A 12,582-nucleotide genomic window follows, 5' to 3' on the forward strand; every position below is an offset into this window, starting at 1 on the left:
GAAAAGATACCATTAACCTAACAGATTAATTACAGACTGTATGTTTTGCATTTAACATCAAAGACCACCCGGTTTCCTAGCACATGACTCGTGAAGCTCCGCCACCAGCAGCAATGAGTTGAGTGACGTCATATTTGCTTTAAGAGAACAGCACTTATGACTTTGATTAAAATAGCCCGTAGAGGGCGAACCTCTGTCTCAGGGTAGGTTAATCCGTGAAGGTGCACCATGTAAGGGGTATGAGAGCTGGGTTGCCAACCTCGGCAATCATCAAAATACTGCTAGATCCACTGCGGCCATTAACAGAGGCCGACTGTCTGAACAAGTCCAAAGCTTCTTCCAAAGAAGGGTTTTTGTAGATAATGTCTCTGTCATGTTCCAAGCAACCAGAAGTGACTGATGCAGACGGCTGAGAAGGAACAAATTGATCCTAGTGGAAATTGTAAAGAGGATATGAATGAATACAACTACCTGACAGATCTCACTTCCATGCTTGCTTCCGAGGTAAGGCAAATGGCTTTACCAAAGCGAATCAACTAACGACTGTCTTTGCAGTCATTAAATAAAAAACCAAGGCATTTAGTTGAACTTCATTAATGTGCGCTAAAATCAAATGATCAAATTGGATTTGCTTAGATGGCAGAAGGTATACCTCTTCTTCTGACTCTTAGAAAGCCACTTTTTTTCCTCAACTTAAATTTAGTACTGATTTTACCGTACCAGATCAAAACTGACAAAAAAACACTTTTTGGATTGTCCAACTCCAATCTGCTCTGTCTTTTGGTTTAAATTCCCCAAATTGTAACTCATGGAGAAACCGCATAAGCTTTTCGACCACCTAACCATTGTAAATATGATCTGGGAGGTTTAAGCATGAAAGGTGGAACAGGCCATGCATCACTCTGTCATCAAGACAGCCTTCAAAGTGTTTTTTACTACTTTTTATTTTAGAGCTCCACTTCATAGCGTGTCGGTGGAGTGAAGCTGACAGCGTGAATCCAACTAGTCTTCTTTTGGCAAACAGAATTGAAAATCAAGCCTATTATGGTAACAGCTCGTATCACCTTGTGAAGGTGCGATAACAGGATGTACTACACAATGAGAGTCAAGAATTCTCGATTCTTATGTAAACTCTATAATCTTGGCGATGAAAAGGGCTTTTCACTATTAAATGTGTCATTCGAGATTGAAGCGTCAAGAACGGCCAGGAATATGTAATATCATTGGTAAGACGATTCATTCCTGCCTACAAAGCTAAACTTGGAAACCGTAAATTTGGGCAAATTAGTCCCATGTGCTGTTACTAATATCAAATGTTAAACAATGTGATTTAAAGGTCGCCATTTTGTTTGTTAAATCTTTCCGGCTATAAAGAGACGTTACTGAGAAGAAATTGCGTGCAAACACGCTGAGGAAGAACAGCCTCTATGATGAAATGTTGAGCAAACAAAAAAATCGTTGATGATTATCTCCATACTGTCTACTCACTACCCACCGTCCACACTTCTAAGGCAAGCTAAACTTCCGCCCCGTGTGACTGTGATCCATGCGTAATGCAGTGCATGCTCCATCCATCGCTGTGAATTGCTTATTTGCCTTACCTAAAAACAAACGAACATTACTAATGCCCTACTCCAGATCCCTCCATTCCAACATGTGCAAGAGGGACTGCTTCGTTGGAAACAACTGGGACTACAAAATCAGTAAAAGGAGAGAAGGAAGGCTGCCCTCTTATAGCTTCGAAGGATGCCCAAAACTAGCCGCACAAAGGGTTACATAGCTTTATGGTGAGACGATCCACCCCTTCGGACGCCAGTTTGGTTTTGTCACACCTACACATTCTGCACTTGTCCCCTTCACACGTAGCAAAGCCATAATTGCATCCCTTTGGAGAACTTACTTTGCGGACTCCGATTCTGTTTCACTAACTTCAGAGCTGTGGCGAGGTGGTAAACGGAGGGGGCCTCAATTGACAATAGAGCAGGAGGATGAATACGCGACCAGCTCTCACCTAGACTGCACCTTTGTAGCCACATCTCGCAGTAAATTGCAGTCGATTCATAACAAAAATAATAATTGCGCATTACCGTCTAAAATTACTGCGAGTTAGGTTGCGAGCATCTACATCTCCTAGATGCCTATCCGCACACTAAAACGTGTCATATCACTTGAGAACGCAGTCTAATCTCGTCCAATCCAGTTCAGTCCTTTCCTCTGTAAAGTAGAGGACGTCTAATGCTCTCTAATAAAAACCTAATAGGTCACTTTGCTTTTCCATCCTCATTCTCACCTGTATGTTGTAAATCTCGGTCTATTAATTCTTGTCTACCTGATGTCTGTCGCCATTTAACTCTCCTTCCACCTTTTTTCGAATCTTGAGCTCCCATTACATAAAGTGTCGGTAGAAGGAAGCTGAAGCGTGTGACTGAAGTTCGTCTTCCCCACGCACCCTGTCCCATTTGGCATCGAAACTGCTAAAGCCTCCTCAGAGCAGGGTGATTTCCGAAGTAAAGTCACCCGAAGGGAGATGTCGCAGAATGATGGCGAAGACTCGTTGTCCTTGAGCGCAGTGACAAGGGTGTGTAGCTACTGACATGCAAACATATGAACATGAGGATGGGTGATGTGATGATGATGGTGATGATGTCCCATTCTCATCACAACCACGCCAACTGCCAATGTGGACGAGTGCGAGTACGAGTGCCACCCACATACACCAGTGGCAGATGACTGACATTTAGTATCAATAACTGCTCACTTCTTCCTCACATCCTTCTCGCAATAAATAAGCAGCGTTAGGGAGGCTATGGGTAGTTGTCTTCCTCACATGTGATTAAAAGTGGTCTTTGTTTTCCAGCAGCGTTAGGCGAGTGAACACACTGTCACTTCTTCGCATCTACTCTGCTTCACTCTACTCTACTCACATTGCACTGCTGAAGTACGCACAACACTTCGTCTCTGGCACTGTAGTGGCCAACTACCGTGACTACTGTTGGTGAAACAACATTCTGGAGTGTCATACACCTCACTAGTCTACTTTATCGCCTGATCTGAGGCGACTAAGGTCCCATACCATTTGCACTCACATCGCTCTCATCAACGGTGTACTTCCTCTTGAATAGCACCAACCTCCCTCCTCCCAAATTCTTAGACACAACAGTATACTTGGTAACAATTCGCTCAACTTCTCGTTTTCATTAATCTAACTAGACCATCTTAAACAACATCAAATTCTTGCTAAAACCATCACAGTGTTCACATTACAGCCCTCAAAGTCTCCACTTTGCAAGCAAACGCAACTCCCTCCACGTGTTTTCCGATAAAGTGCAACAAACAAATTGATGAAGCCCTCTGGAACAACTTTGTATTGTTCCTCTGTGGCAAATTAGCGATTTTAAGTAAATGTGTTTCCTTTTAAAATGAATACTCTTGCCGACCTCGACTGACACACAAATGTAACAGGTGACTGCAAACCCTCCTCCATAAATCCACCTACATTAGTTTGTCACAACTCTCACTTTGACGTTGTAGCCAGAAGTCGCGAAAGTGAAGAGTGGGGGGTTACCGTAGCACGGTTTTACATTTAGTGCTGTTTCTTCTGTTTCTTGAGAGAGTCAAACACTTTAGGTGACTTAGGAGTGTTGGTGTGGATTGTAGTGTGGCCCACCGCAGCAAACAAGCATTGGGAAGCATAGGTCTACGGCTGTCCGCCGACTCGGTATGCTACTGTGCTCCTTATCCCACCTCTCACCTCATTAAACGTCGGTTGGATGAAATTGATAGATGTGGTTTTTGATAAAATACTTTACAAAGCAAACTGAACTCTGTTCCAGAAATGTGGAAGCTTCTCGTCAGATTTGATGCTGAGCGTGTTGAGAGAAGGCAGTGCACGGTAGCAGAACATATCACCAAGAGATGCCCCAGGAGGCAGTGCGATTCTGGTTGTTAATCAACAGACAACGGTCCATTAAGTTGAGAAAGTATAGCTTCTCCGGAAAGTGGCGAAGAATTGCTTGCCACTGCCCCAAATGAAGGCATCGCCAGTGTCAGTTGGCATAATCTTGGGTGTGTGTGAGTGGTCGCAATGTGGTAACCAATTAGCATTGAACTTCATGTCGAGAATAATAGACAAGGTCTCAAGCTAAAACCATCAACTTTTAATTTTAAAAAAGTAAGATACCACAGCTTTCTCTTATTCCTCGGCGGTTAGTATGAAAAGTGAAAAATAAAACCATTTAGAGGATATCTTAATACCTTCTCACGTAGAGCAGAGACAGGATCTATTTGGTCAAGAGAAAAGAAAACAGGGGGCAATAAAGAATGGTAATACAACAGTACCACAACTGCAGAAGCCCTTAATGCATTTACTTCATTACAATCTCCTTCACTGGGCCAAGGCTTTTTGGCTAAATCGGTACGCCTTCAAAGTTTCAGAGATATCGTTTGTTTTTTCTTCTTGTCTCGGTAGAAAGTGCTTTCTGTAAGTGTCCTTGACCTCCCCTAAAGCGCATTCTAGTGAAGGCGATTTCACAGAGTTTGAGTATTCCATTTTATGGCTTTGTCCTTTCTTAATGAGGTTAGCAGACATGTGTTATACCTAAAAATTTGCACTAGACAACTAAAAGGTAAATTCTTCTCACGACTAAACTGCGGGGTATTAACTGATCCGGACTGTTTCTAAGGAAGGAGAAATTATTCTTCCACACTATCAAGTTGTGCTGATGTATGCGGTGGGTAGCCAAGCCATCTTTTAGGTGTGGTCTAAGATAAGGCCTCTTGTACTACTTTTGAGTGCAAAAGTCATTTCCCATTTGAAGTCAGTGCAGAATCATTCCTTTCTCCCAACCCCTAGTTTTGTGACGTTGGTTGAAGAAGTGGGGTACAAATTGATAATTCTTGGAGTCAACAGCCATCCATGAATACATGCGGTGAGTAATAAAAGATCAGGCCATATTCCAAGTTTATCATTTAAACGATGTTAAATTCGCCTCCATGTCTATCTTCCCCATCTTTCACCCAGCCTGATCCTGATGTTTTTATAAACGAACATTAGAGGAATTTGGGTGGTGTTGGCTCATTAATTACCTCCTTCAAGGGAACCCCATCAAGATGAGGAAATTCAAGGAGTAGTCATTCACTCCGGAGCATTGTAGACTGTTATTGAGAGTGAGCAGAGGCGGCGCATCGGAGCACACGACCTGTCTCGATCCAGAGTTGAGTGACTGTCTCTGGCGTCTGGACAGAGACTGCCAAGAGGGTTGACATAAAGAGTTCATGCAAATCTGACGATCCCCTTCACATGCTGGAAGAACTTGATGTATTTCCACATATTTTAGGGTCTTCAAGTTCTTCTTTTTTGACTAGTTACCGAAGGGGAAGTTTTCCAGTTGAAAGTTGGATTTCCTTATTTTATGACAACACAAGAAATCCACCTTGAGCATTTGGAAATAAGTCTTTTCCCAGTCATTTAGTAAAAAAATATTCCTTGACTAAACTTTACCTTATCTCTCGGCAGACATTAACCATATATAAATAAATTTTGAAAAACAACTTATTGTTTACTTAGGTCGGTAATGCTTTCCTGGATCTAGCTGTTTCTTTTCTTGTAGATGCTCTTGAAAGGGAGGAGTTTTGGCAAGCTTCATTAAAGTAGATTTTCCACTTTCAAGCGACGCGGATCAGTCGTGGATGCTTCGTAAAAGCAGGCTGGAATCGTTCAAATTTAGGGTTCTACAGGTGAGTTGGAAATTAGCGGCACCTATTTCACGAATGTCAACAATGGGTTAGCATTTCAGTAGTGTACTGTAACGCTTTCGCTATTCTTCTTCTCTCCTACCTCCGGTGCTAGAGAGAGACACCTCATATTATATAGCTTGGAGGTTCCTCAAATTAAGTTTTGCAGGAAGGGAAAGTAGTTTGTCTTCCTTTTGAAAACTGATATAATCTGCCCAGCCACGAGGTCGTTGTTATCTGACCGCTTACCGCTGGAAGAATGCATTCGTACAGAAGCGCACTAGTGACTAAGACATCAGTAAGGATACCTCGGAATGAAGGGCTTCCTGCTTAAAATTGGCGTCAAAGATGCATAAAATTCTTCTTCCCTGGCTGCTGAAAAGGTAGTAAATGTAATACACCTGCAGCATTCTGAGTCTTTCCTGAAGCCGTGAGAAGTCATAGTGGCACGGGAGAAGAAAAATTACTGACGTATAGAAGAGCTGAGGCTGCTGGCACGGCTCTACGGTGTAGCCTCCTTGGCGGGAATTTACACATCCTCATAATTGAACGCAGAGTTAAATAAACCATCAAAGTACTACATTGCCCATCTCTTACTTTAAGCGTCTTTGCCGTCGCTTCCCTCGATCAACCTTCAGATCGGCCATTGCAACGCAGTCGGTGTTGTAATGCGAACCGTCCACGAACCACCAGCGCCAGTCATCAAATTCGCGCACAACAGAGATCTTTGACCACATGGTTATTGACCTCTGTTGGCGATCCCATTGGATCTGGAGTTCCCACCTGCTTAGGAACCATATTGAAGAAGGAGCAAAGTGCAGGCTATCACGCATGTCCATTGCTAGGCGTAAGGACAGAGTTTAAGATATTTTTATGGGAGTGAGATTTCGTGTCCAGGCCTTCATACAAATTTATTTACACTTCACTGCTATTTAACTACACATCCATCTGGGTTTGTGTGTTAACTATTGCTATCTTTATGCAGCTTCCATGGACAACTCCGTAACGAACATTTCCAGCTGGTTCACGACCACAACTAGTGTTGCTTGATTTGGTAATATTAAACCTCTAGGAAATAGGACTGAGGTATTTTTCAAACATATTTCTAGGAGTATTTGCTAACTGTCTAATCAGATTCATCATTTGGCAATAGAATCGGCATCGACTACGCTTGCCTTTTCCAATAGTGTTGTTCCCGGGTCTTACCTGAAACCACAGGCAGCTCTTGGTAGTGTGGTGGAAGATACGTTACTGACGTACAGAAGAGTTGAGGTCATCGGCGTGGTCCTGAAGGCACGCCATCGAGGGGAGGAACAAATTGCGCACACTTCATCTTCAGAGAAAATAAACACAGAGCTAAAGAAAATGTTAGAGCATTACCCATCCACACTTTTTGATGGAAGACCGTGGTGGTATTGCACTCACATCAGACCTACAATTTGAGAAAAAAGTAATAAAATCTTGAGGTTCAGTTCTCCAAGAGACATATTTAATAAATGGTGGAACACCAAAATACACCGGCTACCGTACCTTTTGGTGAGATAGATAAAACTGCTGGTTTCATTTGTTTGAACGGTCATTAAATGACCTAAAATTTTGTGCCATCTTCAATGAGACTCACCACCATGAGTTGCTGCAACTTCTGAAGACCGATTAACTGATGCATTAGTCCCCAAATAGATGTCAACCTTACCAGCCTAGTTCCCTCGCCTGCTTTTCTCCTCTTTCCAGCTCTCATATCATGTGAAATGTTGGTTAATTAAAGCCAATTGGAGTAATTCAAGCTGGCCTGCTTTGCGTAGCGAGTTTAACTTCGTTTCCGAAGCTGTAAGAGCTCGCTGTAGCATGTATTGTAGAATATGTTGCAGATCACTTAGACCCTGTAGCAGCAGAATAAATCACGGAGAAATGGTCCTGACTATTTGTTTCTGGTAGTAACTCGGCAGACGTTGATGTGATACTTCGAAAAAGTTCCTCTGTCCTAGACTCTGCTGAAGGATTACCAACAGCTACTGGTTCGAATACTTCAAAATTACCGCTTCGTCAATGGATCATGAATCAATGTTGACACCCACATAGGCTGGAGAAGTCGTGGAAGGAACTAAGCAAATGGGACGACAATGTGCTTGAATGAACATCTCTGTATTTTTATTCTTTCATACAGCAAAAATGCGCCTTAAGGAGAGAATCACATGCTGAGCGACTCGAGGTATTAGTAGTAATTCACTCAAAAATGCACCACCTCATACCCAGAAGACTGCAAACCCACTTTTTTGGTGATATCTTCTTTTATATAAGGGCCAAGGCTACGGGTTAAGATCCATCTACTAGACAGGATACAGCTGGTTAAAACCCGACCATGTGCAAAAGAAACTCACTCCCCATGAGGCGTCGAGACTAGTTAAGTAGTAGATAGAGGTGTTTGAGTTCCCTCACAAGACTTCATGCCTGGAAAAAGATATGCGTCTCATATAGCATTGGAAAAAGGTGCTGCGATAGTTTGCCTCAACCTCATCCTCTACCAGTATTTAATTTCCCCACACATGGTAACAATTTCCTATACTTGACATCTGCCAAGTGGGAAACGAGTGTGAGGTGGGATGGACAGTGTCGAGGAAAACTTTTTCTTCCTTATGGCGATAAAAAGTTGTGTAACATGAGGATTTCGCTCCTGCTCATTTCCCTTTGGGAGAGAAGAATGCATTGCAGAGGCGTTCTGCATTTAATTTATTTATCTTGCAACAATACACAAAGAATTCCCTAATCACCTTCTCTTCCTTCGCCTCCATTTCAATCAAAATTGTAAGTAGCATGCGGCTTGAGTCCTCTCTAACTACGGTATTCCAGAGCTGCATTCAGGATAGAGGTCTAGTAAAGTATGCATGAAAAGGCTGATAAGCTGGAACCCTTTATTACCAAAATAGTATCCGAGACCATGAAGATTGTTAGGGCGCGTTGGTACAAGCGCCTAGTAAGCCATTCAGATGACGACAATGCCGGGACTTACCAGATCTCACCGATTTTTAAGGAAGAGGAGACAAACACTAATCCCCTCCTCCTAAAAGTTTGGCAAATTTTGGAACCTCTGCCTCTAAGGGTCTTTCTTCTTAATCCACTAGTCCCAAACCGGGGAGTTTGGAGCTAGATGAACATCGAAAATATTGCAGTTAAAGCAACATTGAAGACCTGGAGGGAATTCCTTCTAGGAGTGAAGAATATTTTTCCCACACGATGAAAATATTTACGTCTTTGAAAGAAGCAAGGAAAAAGTTGTTGGCACGATCGTAAAAAATCTAGGCGCAGACACTATGCTGGTTGCTCAAAAAGTTGCGCATTTGCATGCATTCTGCGGCCGAACAATAAGCTCTGTTGAAGTGACACGAAAATTTGGTGCAATTTAATGCAAAAAAGTCAGCTCGTTATTGCAACCGCGGCCAGAAGAAACACTCTCATGTCAACGGACGCGTGACTAGTAACGGGGTCTTGCGGGTAATTTCCTCCCTTATTTACAAGAAAAAAATCACGTGAGGATAGCGCTATTTTTTAGTCAAAACAAGGAAGAGTTTTAGATTTTGTTTACTTGGAGATAATTTGAGCTCTCTTTTTCTAGAAGTTAGTTCCTGCCCAATTTAGGAATGGCTGCCTACAGTATTGGGGAGTCTTTACATCGTTGATGCAGTTCAAGTGTCGACACTCTGCTAATAATGAAGACCTATTCTGAGCCCAGAGGTGTCTCAGCCGACCAAAACGACCAAATGTCACCATGTTTTAAAGCACAAGGTGACGGTAAACTTTTTTACCAGGTTAAGCGTGTCAATGAGCTGCAGTTATCTCCATTCACGCGGAGAGACTTGTCAAATGGTCCCGATTTTCTGTGTTTGGCGTCAAAGCCTGTCGGTTCTGTCTTCTTCCTATTCATCTTACCTTCAACTCTCATATCGTGAAATGTCGGTCTAACAAGGGGGGTTGTTTGAGACTCTCCGCATTATAATGTTTATCACTCCTCCAAGAGGGATGAGGTCACTAGTAAAACTTATTGTATACGGCCAATGAAGGCACGGTGTACAGTAGCCCATTGTACCGTCCAGATGTCAATGATTTGCTCAAGGACTAACGGATGCACCAAGTCTACAAAGATCCTCTTTCCTAACAAAAGGGAGTGGGAAATTAAGAGCCAAGAGAAGCTTTCGGCAACGCATAAGGTAAATAAGGAGACAGGTTGTTTCCGCCTATAACACAAGCTATGCATGTTGTAGAAGCAGAGCGAATGGATTCCATTTCTTTTTGCAAAATAAAAAAGCGTCGTTTGGAGGAAACCGTTCACTGAATGACTTATGCTTAGAGAATGGTTTTTGCATTTCAGAATTTGGCAAGGAAACTTGCATACGGTTATCCTTCAGTGACTCATTCACTTTCCACACTTCAAAGTTAATGTGATTTTTTCCTCGTCTTTCCACTCTACCTCCACTTTTGAAGCCTTAGGTTGCAAAGATTGGTGGCTGTGGGACACCTTCCGTGACGCCGATGTAAGGTTTTACAAACGGTCAACGTTTTTGGGGAAAACCAGGGTTTATAACTGCCTCAGAGATAGATGGGGCCTTTTCAATCACGAGTTGGTCAAATCTGTTGCTTCACCATCCAAAAGTCCTGTTCAAATAAACCTGTACCGCAATACTACTTATAAGAAGATTTCAAGTAGCTAAGAATGTTGAAATTATTTTGTCAATTTTGTTTAAATTTGAGTAGATATCAGTGACAGAGAGTCCCTTATTGACAAACAGTCATGCAACTATGTCTCTTAATATCTGTTTATTGCGGCCTAATACACAGAAAACCGCACCAATGCCTGTCTGGTCCTATGGAGAAATGGAAGAAGCAGCATCAAATGCTACACAGATGCAATCCCTCTTTCATTAGTTTTCCGCTCTTCACTCTCGACTTCTTGCTACAAAGTCAAAGTGAGAACTGTGGCACCCTAATGTGAATCTACGCAGGGGGGTTTACAGTCACCCGTTACATTCGTATATTGGTTGTGTGGGTCAAGAAAATTCTTTTCTGAAGGAAAAGATATTCACATAAATTTGCTAATTTATCATAGGGGAATAATAAGAGGTAGCTCCAGTGGCCTTCATGAGTTAATTTATTGCGTTTCTTTGGAGCACAAGTGAGAGAGCAAGGTGCGTTTGCTTGTAAAGCACAATTTGTGGAAACTCTAGTGGGAGCACTGTGACAGGCGTGACAAGATGCTCCAAGTGGATTAAGAAAGTGAAAAGTGTAGCAACTTGTCACAGAATATATTATCCTAGCCATGAAGTGGTCGGGCTCTTCAGTCACCTAGATTTAGGTGGTGGAGTAGACTCATGAGACGTGAAATAATTCGCGATTTTGCATCTACTGTTCGTTGAAGTAGGTGGCGATACAAGCTGAACGCCATTTCTACTCTTGCGTAATAATTTGTCGCCAGAAGTGGAATAATTAATTTCAGTTCTACTTGCTCCCCAGTTCCATCTCACTTCCGTCCCTCAACTGTCCATCCCACCTTGAGAATGATTCCGATTTCTAAGAGAAGGCGATGACTTATGAGAGACGCATAGCGTAGCCTTCTGGAGGCGAAGTGTAGTTTTTGTCCTGGAAGTGCGGCCTGAGTAGTGAGCAGAGTGAAGTGGAGTGGATGCGGTAAAGTGATGGTGTATTCACTAGCCTAACGCTGCCAGAAAACCTAGACCGAAAAGGAAGTGAGGAAGGAGTGACTAGTCATTGATATTGAATGTCAGTCATCTACCATGTGGGTGGCACATTGGCAGTCAAAGTGGTTTTCATATGAATTCAACATCATCACCAACACACCCGCCATCATTCACATGTTTTCATGTCAATAGCGATGCACCCTTGTCACTGCCCTCTAGGACAGCGAGTCTTCGGCATCGTTTTGCGACATCTCTCCTTGGGTGATTTCGCTTCGGAGATCATTCGACTCTCTTTTCAAAGAAAATGTGCGAGAACCTTCAGTGGTTTCGGTACCAAGTGAACAGGGCGCATGGGGCAGACGAGCTTGAATCATGTGTGTCAGCTTCCTTCAATCGAAATGCTAGGCAATGGAAGTTTAAAGTGGGAAAAGGGAATAATTGAAGTTGAGCCAAATAGTGACAGAAAGTGCTCAGAAGAGAATTAATGAACCGGACCACCTTTTAAGAGTTTCACCTTCCAAGTTACGTAGAGGACGAGGATGTGAAAACAAACTGTCAGATTAAGTTTTAGTAGAGAATACCAGACGTCTCCTGATTCGCCTAAGAAAAAGCAAAAAAAGGTAAAGCTGGGCCGAAATGAAATGGACTCAACTGTGTAGCTAAGGTGTGCAACGCACTTTCAGCGTGTAAATTCGCTTCTGATAGAGTCGCATGTTTACAAATCAACTTTCAGCATATCTAGGCGATAATTTGCCATTTTTCTTGTTTACGGCAATTTAACGTGAGGCTTGACCGTAAAGCTGCAGTGAAGTTGAGGGCTAATGATGATTGTATTATGCAGTTTCGTTGTTAATTGAGGCTACTTCTGCTTGTGACAGCCTCAAAACTTTACAAAGTGTGAAGCAGGCGAGTGAGTTTCTAGACGAAAAGCATTCGCGACTTGAGTACCTGTGCGAGAGATAGGTATGGAGTATGTAGATGTGTCAGTGTCGCGACCCCGTTAAAGGAAGATGTCCTCACCAGTAAATCATGCAACAGCATGTGCAACAGGTCTTGCGAACCTTCAAAACTGCAGGCGGTGAGCATCCCATCCTTCCACTGATTTAGTGGTTCCACAAGCACTCATTGGTTTATTGACTCGTTTGAGCGATGGCATCTTTCC

At 42.7% G+C, this 12,582-nt stretch overlaps 1 protein-coding gene across 1 annotated transcript; it reads right to left on the reverse strand. All coding sequences in view use genetic code 11, as the record gives it.

Annotated features, from left to right (window-relative positions):
- Positions 1-5,134: 5,134 nt before the first annotated feature.
- On the reverse strand, positions 5,135-6,572 carry EGR_08525 (hypothetical protein; the record flags this gene model as incomplete). Its single annotated transcript, XM_024497774.1, has 2 exons — positions 5,135-5,246; positions 6,331-6,572. The coding sequence occupies 2 exons, from the start codon at positions 6,570-6,572 to the stop codon at positions 5,135-5,137; spliced, it is 354 nt and encodes a 117-aa protein (XP_024347810.1).
- Between the last annotated feature and the right edge of the window lie 6,010 nt (positions 6,573-12,582).

This window comes from Echinococcus granulosus (assembly GCF_000524195.1).
Source record: "Echinococcus granulosus chromosome Unknown EG_S00109, whole genome shotgun sequence".
In the NCBI taxonomy this organism is placed as follows: Eukaryota; Metazoa; Platyhelminthes; class Cestoda; order Cyclophyllidea; family Taeniidae; genus Echinococcus; species Echinococcus granulosus.